The 15,118-nt window shown below is 45.5% G+C and overlaps 1 protein-coding gene across 3 annotated transcripts in view; it reads right to left on the bottom strand.

Moving 5' to 3' along the window:
• AMMECR1 (AMMECR nuclear protein 1) overlaps positions 1–14,775 on the bottom strand; it is a 95,916-nt gene extending 81,141 nt beyond the window's left edge. Inside the window, exon 1 of one of the 3 annotated variants that reach the window (XM_040323885.1) lies at positions 14,193–14,775. In XM_040323885.1, coding sequence (XP_040179819.1) covers positions 14,193–14,587 — 395 coding nt within the window. In that variant the 5' untranslated portion in view covers positions 14,588–14,775. The remainder of the gene's footprint in view (positions 1–14,192) is intronic. The other 2 variants (XM_040323884.1, XM_040323883.1) reach the window with 2 other exon arrangements.
• Between the last annotated feature and the right edge of the window lie 343 nt (positions 14,776–15,118).

Here is a 15,118-nt window from a genome sequence, read left to right as displayed (position 1 = left end):
GGAATCGCTGTGAAGTCACAGTAGTGTGAAAGGGGCCCAAGGAGGACAGACAACAGAACAATGGGACACAGCCACACACCTAACAATCCAAACGAGTCCACAACAGCATGAGACACCATGTGCCCCTAATGGTTGATTTTACACATAGGAGGGGCCAGGGGAGTCGGACTAGGAGCCTCCAGTGTTCCCATAGCAAGCTGGGCTCCACAAGCCCCCAAGCAAAGCAACTCCTGCCACAGTCCCCTCCCGATCCTTCAGGATAAAATCCAAGCATCTTTTAGCTGCATCGGTTATCACTTAAAAGCCAAAAAAAAAAAACTGTACCAGGTGATCACTCTGGTTTAACCCCTTCAAGTCATGAACTCAAATTTGCGTACGGTCGGTGTGAATGGGTTAATGCAGGGTTTGACAAATTTGCTTGGAATCTAGGCGCCAGCTAAAAAAGTTAAAAGCCAGAAAAAGCGCCCCGTCAAGCTCGCACGCAGAAGCGACCACATACCTGTGTAGCGCCCGCATATGTAAACAGTATTCAAACCACACGTGAGGTATCGCCGAGATCGTTCGAGCGAGAGCAATAATTCTAGCCCTAGACCTCCTCTAACTCAAAACATGCAACCTGTAGAATTTTTTAAACGTGGCCTATGGAGATTTTAAAGGGTAAAAGTTTGACGGCATTCCACGAGCGGATGCAATTTTGAAGCGTGACATGTTGGGTATCAATTTACTCGGCGTAACATTATCTTTCACAATATATAAAAATAAAAAAAATTGGGATAACTTTACTATTGTCTTATTTTTTTAATTTAAAAAGGTTTATTTTTTTCCTCAAAAAAAGTGCGCTTGTAAGACCTTAGGCGCAAATACAGTGTGACAGAAAGTATTGCAACGACCGCCATTTTATTCTCTAGGGTGTTAGAATAAAAATATATATATATATATATTTGGGGGTTCTAATTAGAGGGTAAAGGAGATGGCAGTGAAAAAACACTTTAACTGCTGTTTTACTTGTAATGCCAACGGCCACCAGGTCACAGAAGTAAGCTTGGGCCTTCACAAGGCTGCAAAGTCACGGCCTCAATTACCGGCCGTCGTGGGGGCGCCAGGAGACAGGATCCTGTGCCTCTGTGCGCCCCCACCTTCCCCCGCCGCACAACCGCTGCGGGCCCACGGCTTTGTAGGCGGCAAATTTCTTGTCGCAATTGCGACCGGGCGCCCGGATATTTTTGAGCCCTGGGTTAATGTGTTTAATATGACAATGTTGACTGTGTGCCTTCTTAGACTTTATACACATAAGCACAGTTTAGTTGTGTTTATAAACGCTAGTCAGAAGGTGCATCAGGTTTAGCAAGCATTAAATATTTAATGCTCCGTAAACACGTGCAAATTGGATTAGTTTTGAACTGCATATGATTCACATGGAAATCAAACCGGCTTTCTATGTTGCAGGTTCACATATGTGGTTCAGCGGCAGTGCAAATTCGCTGCAAAAAAAAAAAAAGTCCTGTGAGTTTTCAAAGCTAGCGCGATTCAGATGCATATTCCAGGCTCATTGGCTTCTATGGAAAGACATTGCCATCAATTTTTAAACATGAATTTGATACAAAACAAATAAATAAAACATTTGGGGGTGCCCACACGATCCATACAAGGCCCTTTCGTGTCCAGTATGGATTTAAGAGGGACATACAAAAAAAAAAATAATCTGGAAGCCCTCTAACAAGGACCCCCCCCCCCCCTTGTGAATGAGTATGGGGGGTACTCATTCACCAAAAATTGTCAAAAAGAAACTGTACCCAAATGAATACTTTTTGCACTATAAACAAAACAAGGAAAAAAAAAAAAACACAATATTTTTCCTTTTTGCTATAATATCCCAATTTAAAATAAAAACAAATTCCTCAGTTTAGGCCGATATGCATTTTTGTTTTTTATGTAACAGCGACGATCTGCGATTTTTACTATGAAATATCGGACACTTAACACTATTTTGGGACCACATTTATACAGTGATCAGTGCTATAACAATGCACTGGCAGGGAAGGGGTTAACACTAGAGGTCAATCAAGGGGTTAAATGTGTTTGCTAGAGAGCGATTCTAACTGTGGGGGGAGGGGACTCACAAGGGGAGGAGACCGATCTGGGTTCCTCTGTACTGGGAACACACCATCATCTCCTCTCACCTGACAGGACGTAGATCTGATGCGTTTATGCATAGATCCACGTCCCTGGCTATTGCCGGAAATCGCGGGTGCCCGGTGGACATCGCAGCAGCCAGCTCCCCCTAGACGGCCTGGAAGCCAAGGACATCATGACGCACGCCCAGGATGGGAGATCCCTCCTGCAGACGTCATGATTATGGACTGGTAGGGAAGTGGTTAAAGTGATTGCAAACCCACTCCACAAAAAAAAAAAAACTTCAAAACAAAAAGGCATAATGAGCTGGTATACATAGCAATCGTTTGTGACAGGTACCCTTTATGGAGGGATCTGGGGTCCAATAGGACACCAAATCCCCCCTCTAACCTTTTTAAATACATTAAAATCTATGAGTTTGTATACTTTAGATTTTTTTTAAATGGCGCAGGTGACATCATTGCTTTCACGTTACCATAGCGGTGACCCGATCCCCCAATCCTGGCTCGGCTCTGTTTGGTTGTACGACTAGCCAGCAGACGTGCCTGGTGGTAGCTCGGGACTCCCAATGGGAGTCTGCAGAAAGGGGGAATCCACTCGCGCTGCTTGCAATCGACTGGCTAGTTTGCGAGAGCGGACCGCTAGGCATTACCCTGGTACAACCATCTGAAATCCAATAACATACCAGGTATGCGATTTGGCAGCAAGTGGTTAAATATGACTTACTACACACAAACATAAGCCAAAAGGATCAGCAATCCCAAAAGTAATATTGTATGAATTCTGTCTATATAGTTTTATAGAAAGCCGTTTTACAGTGATCCTTGACTAGTCTGTACATTTCGCTATAGGCTCTTCCCTTTCTCCTGTAACCCCCATCCCCCTCCCGTTTCTCCTCTTACAATGTCAACAAACATTCACCCTGCCCACAGCAATGGCACAACTAGACAAAACACTTGCTGGCTTTGTTCTCCCACAGCCCACAAGTTTCCATGCTCGGCCCCTCTAAATCTATACAGGAATATCTATCCTACCCTGCTTTCAACAAGCTGGATGAACTAAATTTAGACTATTCTTTGTTCTCCTAGCTTTAGCTAAAGCCTATATACGCCCTGAACTGCTGATGCTGTGACCAGCTCTAGTACAAATATAAACACTGTGGTGTTCAGGACCAACAGGCACTGAAAAGAGATCTATTCAATAGGTGAAGCTTGGTGTCTAGTGTACACGGAAACCCAATCTCTAAACCATATCTGTTTTAACACAAAATTTCAAAAGTCGTCTTTTTAAATCCGCATCTTTCATAAAATACCAGGTGGTCCTGCCATAAAGATCTTTAATCAAGTAATTCCTGTGATAGGGCGACCACACCCTAAGGATAGAAAATTTATAGAAGAACAGAACCAAGGAGCTGTGACATGTACTCAAGAGGGCCCGATTATGGTCACCCTTTCTGCCAAACTCCTCCATTCAAAGAGGACGTTATTAAAACTTCCACTAATTAAACAGGATAAAAAAATAAATGGGGGTCAGTGGTTGATTGCTAGCGCTGCCCCCTCCACTCACAGAAGCTGTGGTATGTCTTCTATGAATGAAGGTGGACGGAAATGCAGACATAGTTCGGACACTTTTGATGAGCGACTGTCACAGCTCCCTCTGTTCCATTAACCTCCTTGGCGGTATGATTATTTCAGATTTTAGGTGCTGAAAGCGGTACCATTATTTTGCAAGGGAATTTGGCGTTTTATATTGTAGGCCTGTAATTCTTAGGAATAACTCACTTAAATCTGACCAAACAAGAGTCTAGTAGACATCCCGGGTATGAAAAAGATAAAATATAATTATAAATAACAAATATAATAAAAATTATTCAATAATGTAATCAACGCGATCACTGAAATTTGCTCAGTTGCAGAATTGTCGCTGTCATTACTTTTATTTTTTTATGACGAATTTCCCCACAAATCGCTATCGCTCAATTCTGCAAGTGATTATAACTTATTATCGCTGTTTTCTAGATGCTCTAAAATCACTTTTGACATAAAGGGACACTTTTGGTTGCTATGGACAATCTACAGTTTGCAGGCAGAAAGAACAGTTTTTATTATATTAAAGTACATGCAGGACACTGGGCAGACCACTAGGGACAAGGGGGGGTGTGTATTTCTTTACACACAGTATACTGTATGTATTGTGTTTATTTACTTTTTTGAATTCTGCGCCGTTCTCTGCCCCGTGCGTCATAACGTCGCAGGGAACGGAGCTCGGTGGCACACAGGGACACTGTGAATCGAGCGAGGAGACACCGCTTGATCACAAAGCGCGGCGGCATGGTGTCACAACTCATCACATGTGTAGCACCATGGCAACTGCAGGTCAAATAGAGTAAAGCAGGGCTCGACAAATCCCGGTCGCCAGGGAGACTAGAAATAGGATTTTTTTTGTGTGAGCTGGAGCCATCTGGTGGTGAGCCATTGGTATTACAAGTTATTACCACCAGATGTGAGCTGGCGCCATCTGGTGGTGGCCGTTGATATTACAAGTTAAGCATTACAAGTTAAACAGCAATTTTAATGTAATTTTTCATACACAACATGTCACGCTTCAAAATTGCGTCCGCTCGTGGAATGCCGACAAACTTTTACCCTTTAAAATCTTCATAGGCGACGTTTAAAAAAAATCTACAGGTTGCATGTTTTGAGTTACAGAGGAGGTCTAGGGCTAGAATTATTGCTCTCGCTCTACAAATCGCGGCGATACCTCACATGTGTGGTTTGAACACCATTTACATATGCGGGCGCTGCTCACGTATGTGTTCGCTTCTGCGCGCAAGCTCGTCGGGACGGGGCGCGTTTTCTGGCTCCTAACTTTTTTTCCAAGCAAATTTGTCAAACCCTGGAGTAAAGCAGGGGTGCCCAACCAGTGGCCTGGGGGCCACGTGGCCCTCTGACGTGGCCAGCGACCTCCTCCACTGGGATGGAATAGAATACTGCTATTAACCACTTAAGCCCCAGACCATTATGCAGGTAAAGGACCTGGCCCCTTTTTGCGTTTCAGCACTGCGTCGCTTTAACTGACAATTGCGCGGTCATGCGACGTGGCTCCCAAACAAAATTAGCGTCCTTTTCCCCCCCCCCCCCAAAAATATAGCTTTCTTTTGGTGGTATTTGATCACCTCTGCAAGAGGACCGGGTCGCTAGCGCGTGCGGCGGTCCTCAATCTGTTAAAGGTCAGTTTATTACCAAAACCACAGTGTATATATATATATATATATATATATATATATATATATATATATATATATATATATATATATATATATATATATATATATATATATCTATCTTTTCTGCAGTGGTTACTGGGCTGCTTTCAAACTAACCTGCAGGTGCAGAGCAGTTTACCTATAGTTACCTGCACCGAGCCATTGACTTCTGTTATTACCTGCGAGTTTGGTGAGCTTTCTGAAAGTGCAAACGGGCAGAATATAACAAAAGTCTATTGCAAAGTGCAGGAAAGCTAAAAGGTACACTGTATCGCACCCGTGGTGCCGGTAAACCACAGCGCATCAGTGTGAAAGCAGCCTTGGGACCCTTTCACACAATCAGTCCAACCAACTGGACCATCTATTCACCCCTTAGGCCCCTTTCAGACTGGGGCGGGAGCTGCGGTGGCGGTATAACGCCGCTAAAAATAGCGGCGCTATACCGCCGGAATTGCCGCGGGTATCAGCCACTAGCGGTGCAGTATTAACCCCCGCTAGCGGCCGATAAAGAGTTAATAGCGCCCGCAATGCGCCTCTATAGAGGCGTATTGCCGCGGTTTCCCATTGTTTTCAATGGGAAGGAGCGGTGAAGGAGCGGTATACATGCCGCTCCTCTCACCGCTCCAAAGATGCTGCTGACAGGAGTTTTTTTTGTCTCCCGCCAGCGCATCGCCTCAGTGTGAAAGCCCTCGGGCTTTCACATTGAGTCTGCAGTGAAGGAGTTTTTCAGGCGCGATAGCAGCGCTATTTTTAGCGCTGGACCGCCTGAAAAACTCCTCAATGTGAAAGGGGCCTTAGTGGCAGATCTGCTAAAAAGTATCATGGGCTGTGTCAGTGTCCACTCTGCATATGCAGAGCAGACATGGACATGCCATCCGTCTGCTCCGCGCTCATTATGGCCTGTGACCGGTTACCAAGTCGCTTAAGTGGCCCTCGCTCTTCAACAGGTTGGGCACCCCTGGTCTAAAGGATTGTTCACACCATACATGCATGAACACCGCACAGATTTCACTTGCAGAGACATCGGTTTAGCTCAGTTTTCATGTGCATTGACTACGTTTTTATACACCGACATCCATTTTCAGGCACGCCAGTTACGTGCCCTACTTACAAATACATTTTTTTTTACACATTCAGAAAACCGCACACACGTTGCATATTACTGCACAAAAAAAAATAAAAAATCTGCACGATACCAGTTTTGTGGTGTGAACAGGACACATACAGAACAATTGTTTTTTGTGCTCGTGCCGAACGCATGCGAAAAATCGGACACCACGGTGTGAACAAGGCCCAAGATAGACACTTCCTTAGCTGGAAAGAAGAGGTTTTAGTTCTGCTTTAACCACTTCAAGACAAATATATATACATACACACACGTTGTGGTTTACCATGATTATTGCTTAGGATATCAGCCATTACTTTGGTTTTTTTTTACAGCCGGCGGCTGTCTCTTTCATGAAAGTGTTAGAGAGACTCATGAGCCGCTGGAACGTTCTCAGAAGCGGTGGAGGGAGGGACCCCCCGCCGGCATTTTTCAGGCTTACCATTGCCGCTAGCTCACCAGAGAAACGGTCCGGCGGTGCTGCTGGCTAGAACCAGAAGCGATCAAACTAGACCCTCTTTGGTTGCCTCTATGGCCTTGGGAGTACTGGAACGACACTCGAGGGTCTGGAAGTAAAACTTCCCCCCCCCCCCAATCTGTTGCTTTTAAAAAGGAAAAGTGGAGTCTTTTTGAAACCAGAACTCTACATAAGGGGGACCCCTCATCCTTATTTCTACTACAAGGGATGTTTACAAGTTCTCATAAAAATGATAAAAAAAAAAAAAAAAAGAAGCACCTCCATGCTTGCAAGTTCTGCACACATATGTAAACAGTATTTTGTGCCACACGTGAGGAATCGCTGTGAATGTTAGAGAGAACACAATTCTACTGCGATATCTCTTCTGTAACTCGAAACAAACAAAGTGTCGCTGGTTGGTTGTCATTTCACAAGCGTGAGAAGTTTTACTGCGCCATATGTTGGGTATTTACTCGGCTTAAAGGGGTTGTAAAGGTTCGTTTTTTATTTTGTCAATTCCTTTAAGCTAGTGCATTGTTGGTTCACTTACCTTTTCCTTCAATTTCCCTTTTAAATTTTGTTTTTCTTTGTCTGAATTTTCGCACTGTTTCTCATCAGTAAGCTGTTCTGGCTGCTTAACCCCCAGTCAGAATGGCTCAGATGATGGGGGCAAGCTTACTGAGGAGAAACAGGAAGTGAGAAATTCAGACAAAGGAAAAGAAAACATTTAGAAGGAAAAGGTAAGTGAACCAACAATGCATTAGCTTAAAGGAACCTATTTAGAAAATAAAAAACAAACCTTTACAACCCCTTTAAGTAAACTGGTTGTCTTACCCCTGCCTTTCATATCTTTCACATTTTACCATAAAAATAAAACAAAATGGGGTAGATTGTGCTTTGTTTTAATGAAAGAATTTTCTCAAAAAAAAATAAAAATACACACACACACACACACACACACACGACTGTGCAAATATTGTGACAAACAATTGCAACGATCCATTTTATTCCCTAGGGTCTCTGCCAAGTAATTTTCTAGCAAAAAAATACTGGATTTAAACTTGTAAATAAAAAGTTCTAGAAAAAGCCTGATCTTAACCACTTCAATACAGGGCACTTATACCCTCTTCCACCAAGTCCAATTTTCAGTGCTCACACTTTGAAAGCCAATTAGTCATGCAACACTTTACCCAAACAATTTTTATCATTCCCCCCCCCCCCCCCCTCCCTACATGAATCGCGCTTTTGGTGGCATTTAATAACATTCTGCAAATAAGTAATTTTTGTTCATAAATTTGGGCCAAAACGTACACTGCTACATAGCTTTGGTAAAAATAAGCCACAATTCTTGGGAAGATGAAGAATTTTGTTTTTATTTTTTAAAGCACACACAAAATTTCATAAGTTATTTCTCACACACAGCATATGCATACTTCCAATTACACTGCTACTGCTCCAGAGTATGGTGATACCACATATGTGAGACTTTCACAGCCTGGCCAGAGAGGTGCAATATGCAGGGAGCATCATCAGGCATTCCAAGACCATAAGGCCACTTTCACACCAAGGCGTTTTTCAGGCATTTTAGCACCAAAAATAGCACCTAAACGCCTGAAAAAATCCTGCCCTGCAGTCTTCAGCGTGGAAGCCCGAAAGCTTTCACACTGAAGCGGTGCGCTAGCAGGACCGCTCCAAAAATCCTACAAGCCGCATCTTTAGAGCAGTGAAGGAGAGGTGTGTTCACCGCTGCTGCCCATTGAAATCAATGGGACAGTGCGGCTATTCCGCCCGCAAACCGCTGCTGTAGCAGCGGTTTTAACCCTTTCTAGGCCGCTAGCGGGGGTTAAAACTGCACCGCTAGCGGCCGTATATCGCGGCAAAAACTACGGTATAGCGGCGCTAAAAATAGCACCGATATACCGCCAGCGCACCCAGTGTGAAAAGGGGCCTGAATTTCACATCTAATTTCTTAACGACCCATTACACTTTTGAAGGCCCTAATATTGGAAAGCCAACACCCCAAGGTATAGTCTATAATGCATTATGAGTCTTTTGAATGGTTAATTTTTTTCCACAAGTCTTCGAAAAACAAGTCTTAAACAAAGTGGTCAATTTAGAAGACAATTCCAATAGTATGTGCATAGCAAAAATGACACCCCAAGATGAATTCTGCTACTCCTCCAGAGTATGGCGATACGACATGTGCAAGACTTTTACACAGTCTCACCACATAGAGACTTACACTTTTGAAGGCCCTGGAGCATCAGGACAGTGGAATTACCCACAAAATTACCCAATTTTGGAAAGCAAACACCCCAAGGTATATTCTTTGAGGCATGGGCTGCAGATGGGTTCTTGTGTACTCCGATGGGCTGGAAACATGTTCTCTTTATTACTGGGGAGCAATCAGTGTGCACTGTAAGAGGTAACAACCTGTTACCACAATCTCCTCACACAGGATTGGCGTGAGGCGGCGAACCCGGTAACAGCTCGTTACCACGGTTTGTTTACATTCTGCGACTGCCTGTGATTGGACGCAGCTGGTCATGTGGTAAAGAGCCAATGAAACTGGCTCTTTACCGGGATGAGCTGTGCCAGAGTGACAAGCCTCGTCGCCGATCTGCGCATCCCTAGGGGCACGCACGAGGACAGTCCATGTGACCGGCTGTGATTGGAGGCATCTGGTCACGTGGCAAAGAGACATTTTTATTGTCTCTTTACACTGATCTGAGATGGGCTGTGTCCCGAGGGATACGCCCTGATCACCACGGGACCCTGCAGGACCGGCGAGAACCGAAGGATGTCATACGACGCCCACCCAGGTTGGGAGAGTGTTCCTGCCGGCGTCATTTTACCATGGGCTGGTATGGAAGTGGTAAAAGTGGTAAACTTTGAAAATGAAAGATAGGTTGACCAGATTTGATGAATTCCCCAAATCATGTTCCGGAATCGTCACTCTGGCTTCTAATGGAGACTACAAGAGACCGCTGTCAGGAAACCCAACCAGAGAAATACAAGTCACTGCTAAAGTGTGTGTGGACAGGACGTGTCTGCAAAAAGGATGCAGGAGATCAGCTGTGCTGACATACATCATAGGAGCAATATAAAATGGAATGTATTTCACCTAAACAATTACAATTGTTAACATCTCACCGTACTAAAAGTCATTTAGCCAGAGGGTATTCACAAATAATGCAAATCTATACGAGGAGGCAAGTCTTCACATGAGGGCTTGCTTGAGTGTGTGAGCCCTCACTAACACATTTCTATGGCAAAGATGATGATCTTAAAGCAGCATTAGGCTCATTTCACACCGAAGCAACTTGTCATGTGATTTGACAGGTCAAATCACATGGAAAGCAGCACACTATTGACAGCAATGTAACGGTTTAACTGCTTGCCAACCAGCCGCCGCAGTTATAATGCAGCAGGTTGGTTTGGCTGCACGAATCATCGTAGGTACACAGTGATCTGTGGGCACACGCCCATTGGCCAGCCAATCAGCAGGTGCAGCCAGCGATCATTCCCCACAGTGACAGGACCTGCCATAGTAGACAAGGAAGATCTCCATTCTGACAGGGGATCACACAGTGTTTTCCCAGGCAGCCCATTCCCCATCCAGAAACACTGAGAGAACACATTGAACCCCTTGATCATCCCTGATGCTAACCCCTTCCCTGCCAGTGTCATTAGTACAATGTCAGTGCATATTTTTAGCAATAATAACTGGAATAAAGTCACTGGTTCCCAAAAAAATAAAAAATAAATGTCAACAAGGTGTCCGATCTGTCCGCCGCAACCCTGCAAAAAATATATAAATATTATTCGGGTACAGTGTCACACGACGTGCAATTGTCAGTTGAAGGAACAGTGCTGGATCTCAAAAAAATGGCCTGGTCAGGAAGTGGGTGAATCCTTCCAGGGCTGAAGTGGTGCGATGCCGACTTTGCGGGGCCACAGCGATTTGAAAAAGTAGTACCTGCATTACTTTTGGCAATTTCAGGTGTGACAATGCATAGAGATCTGTGCATGAAGCCGCAAACGTGTTTTCCCAAGTGGCACTGACATTTCAGATAAAGCTGCATTCAATATGAATAAGGGCTTAAAGGATCACTAAAGGAAATATATTTTTTTAGCTAAATAGCTTCCTTTACCTTACTGCAGTACTGGTTTCATGTCCTCATTGTTCGTTTTTGCTTTGAAGTTGCTGTAATTCTGCTGTGATCTCCACACTTCCTGCTTGTCTGGCTCCTCATGAAAAAAACTCATGGGAGCTTCTCACTGTGGTCTAAGCTGTGTGTCTAAAACTCCTCAGAACCAATCAGATTCATTTTAAAAACAAAACAGTGCCCTGGATTTGTTTGTTTTTGTTCTGTGGGTCTCTTTACGTCACATAAACATGAAACCAGTTTAAAACCGAAAGTGAAACTAGAGGCACATTATATGATATAATTTAATCTATTTTTAAAAGGAATCAGTTAACTTTTATGTCTCTATACCCTGTAAACAGTCATTTCAGCAAAAAAATTCTTCCTTTAGTGACCCTTTAAGCCCTAAACCAAAACATTGTAAGATATTGCAGCTTACCAATCCGTAGATGTAGTGGCTGCCTTTGTTTTTAGGCTTTTTTTCTGTGTGTTCATCTGGTGACTGACCAGTAACACCTCCTGTATTAGAGTGCCCACACTCTGGATGAAGGAGCACAGGGGGTGTTTAATGTACTGGAAAATTTACATACATTAAAGGGGTTCTAAAATCTCCAGGTTTTTCACCTCAACCACTTAAGCCCCGAAATATTGTGCGGGTCAAAGACCAGGCCACTTTTTGCAATTCAGCCCTGCATCGCTTTAACTGACAACTGCGCGGTCGTGCGACGTGGCTCCCTAACAAAATTGACGTATTTTTTCCCACAAATAGAGCTTCCATTTGGTGGCATTTGATCACCTCTGCAGGTTTTTAGTTTTTGCGCTATATAAAAAAGCAACAACTGTGAAAAAAAAAAAGCCATATATTTAACTTTTTGCTATAATAAATATCCCTCAAAAAAAAAATGTCTCCTCAGTTTAGGCCGATACATGTTCTTCTACATATTTTTGGTAAAAAAAAATAAAAAGAAGCCCATTAAGCGTTTATTGATTGCTTTGCACAAAAGTTATAGAGTGTACAAAATATGGGATAGTTTTATGGCATTTTTATTAATATTTTTTTTTTTACTAGTAATGGCTGCGATCAGCGATTTTTATCGTGACTGCGACATTATGGCGGAAACATCGGACACTTGACAAAATTTTTGGACCATCATTTTTACAGTAATCAGTGCTATAAAAATGCACCGATTACTTAGACACTGGCAGTGAAGGGTTAACCCGTAGGGGGCAGTGAAGGGGTTAAGTGTGACCTGAGTGATTCTGACTGTCAGGGGGCGTGGCTTGCCGTGTCACATCCCTGACTGCTGTTTCTGATGACAGGGAACACGATCAGCGACAGCGTCACTAGGCAGAACGGGGAGATGTTGCGTTTACACACATCTCCCCGTTCTTTAGCTCTGTGACCCGATCTCAGGACCCATGGTCATGGAGCTCGCGAGCACGTCGCCACACAACCACATTTCAGCAATATAAACGGGAATGTACCTGTACGCCCTTTTGCCTGTCCGTGACATTTTGTCAACGTAAAAGTGCATGCGCTGGTCGGCAAGCGGGTAAAGTGGAGTTCCACCCAAAAGTGGAAGTTCCGCTTATTCGATTCCGCCCGCCCCCTCTGGTGCCACATTTGACACCTTTCAGGGGGTGGTACCCCATCCCCAATTCAGGAAAATTGGGCAGCGGCAAATTACATCAGCAGCTCGGGCCCTCTCCCCCCCTTCTAGCAGGCCAGTGCTGGAGCGCAGCGCGCTTTGCGCAGTAGGGACCCGTGAAGCCGAAAGGCTACACTGCCAAGTTCCCTTACCCGCAACGGCAACAGCAGAACCCGACAAACATCAGCTGCAGTGCCGACATCGCTAGACTCCAGCACATGCAAGTGTCCTAATGTTAAAAGATCAGCAGCTACAGCATGTGTAGCTACTGACTTCATTTTTAAAGGGACGGGTGGAACTCCACTGTAATGCATTAAGGTGTTGCAGCTGCCCCCAGAGCCCTTGCGTTTTCTTACCTGAGCTTGTCTGTTCCCGCGATGTGGCCAGCGACTTTTGCTGCTGTCTCCATCCTCATTGGATAGATTGGAAGCAGCAAGAGCCATTGGCTTCCGCTACTGCCAATCAAATCCAGCGAATCCTGATGCCTGTATCAATGGACTTATGAGCGTGCCCACGCTGGTGTCCCCAAGGAAAGTGGCTTTCGTGGGTGCACCCGATGAGGAGGCACCAGGAGCATGGCTAGGGGAACGAAGAAGATCAGGCCACTGCACAGGGTAGGTCAGGACAACATTTATAAGAAAGCCACACATGAAACTTTGCAATCACTTTAAGGCCAAACTAACACATGACAAGCCGTTACAGGGACGGTTTTGACAAAGGTTTTACAATAAAAGCTGATCATTGTGTTAAATGGTTTGTCCCATCCTTGTAACGACAAGAAAGCTTTTCTGTTGAACAGACTTACTGACTGGATTACCAGATGACAATAGAAGAAAAGTAATGCAGTCACCACATGAAAGAACTAGAAGTGTTTTCTATGGGGTGTAATCAGGGCTGGACTGGGACAAAAATGTGGCCCTGGACTTCATCCAGACTGGCCCACTATGACAGGTCTCTCCCACAGCGGCCGGACAACTCCCCCCCCCCCCCGGCCACCCAAGCACCCTCTCCCCCTTCACTAGCCACTCTTTATTAGAGTAGAACGGCTGGTACTCTTATAGGCAGTACCAGTGGGGAAGCTAGACATTATTTCAACCGGGGCAAAGAATCAGTTTGGTGCTCCCCCTTATGGGACAAGATTAGGCAGAAGGGAAAAAATCCCAGGCCGCTGTCACTGAAGCCGGCCCACTGAGCCATCGGCCCACCGGGAAACTCCCTGTAGTCCCAATGGCCAGTCCATCCCTGGGTGTAATAGTGATTTCATTCCTCACTGCTGCCCCACAAAGCTGAATAGAGGAGATGAGGGGAGTGTAGTGGCCCGGATGGACACACCTGTCATCACACTGCAGTAACCCATAGCAACCAGAGGAGTAGGTGGCCCTGTGTGTATGACAGGGGATCGTAACCCTCCCCTCCCCCCGGAGCCGGCACTTACTATGGGTCATTGGTGAAGCGAGGTGTTCGGGGTGGCTGGTACCCATACAGGTGGCAATAGAGAACGTCGAAGCAGAAGCAGCACATCTCGGCGGAGACCACCATCTTGCGGGAGCCTGGACTTAAGCTGGAGCCGCAGCCCGGAGAGAGAGTCCCGCAGCCCGGGGATAGGCTGTTCCCACAAGACAGGCCGTTCACCCGGATGCTTCCACCGGGCCCGCTCCCGGAGCCTCCGAGGCCCAGCTCCGCCCCGCGGCACTGGCTCTCCCCGCTGCAGTGTGGGCCGCCCGGGCCCCCGGAGCCAGACGGCGGAGAGCTGGATAGTTTCTGCTTCTTCACCCCGCAGCAGCCCGCCGCCATCTTGGAACAGTCTCCCACGCACCGCTTCCGACCCATGCTCCGGGCGTCCTCCTCCTGTGCGTGGTGACGTCGGAACGTCAGGCCTTCGTAGCTCCGCCCAGTCCTGTCAGTCAGATAGATGCTCGTCCCGCCTACTGTCTCTTACAGCTGCTTGATTGGCAGACTGAGGGAAGTGCCGGCCACGCCCACTTCTTCTCCTGTGGCTGGATGACGGACAGGCGGGTAGACCCTGCAGAGGGAGACAGAGGGGGGAAAGGACTGTCAGTGCAAACAGCTGGCATAGACAGAAATGGAGGTGTCACACCTGTAACATGTCATACACATATTATGGAGGAGGAATGGGGCTAAACAAAACTCTATTCATCTAGTATCCTTACAAATCTGCGTTATTATCTGAGCGTTGTGAAAGGGAAGTGTTTATTCTGTATATGACATCACCAGACACAGATGTGGTATGTAATGGTGTGCATCCCATCCCCCCCGCATAACAATCTCCTCCATAGCATACAGGCCTGAGCGGAGCTCCTCCAGCACTGTGAAAGATCCAAAAAAGCTTTCACATTGAAG

The sequence above is a fragment of the Rana temporaria genome, chromosome 9, assembly GCF_905171775.1.
Source record: "Rana temporaria chromosome 9, aRanTem1.1, whole genome shotgun sequence".
Classification (NCBI taxonomy): Eukaryota; Metazoa; Chordata; class Amphibia; order Anura; family Ranidae; genus Rana; species Rana temporaria.
Note: the sequence above shows the minus strand (reverse complement) of the source record. Positions and strands in the feature narration are given on the sequence as shown.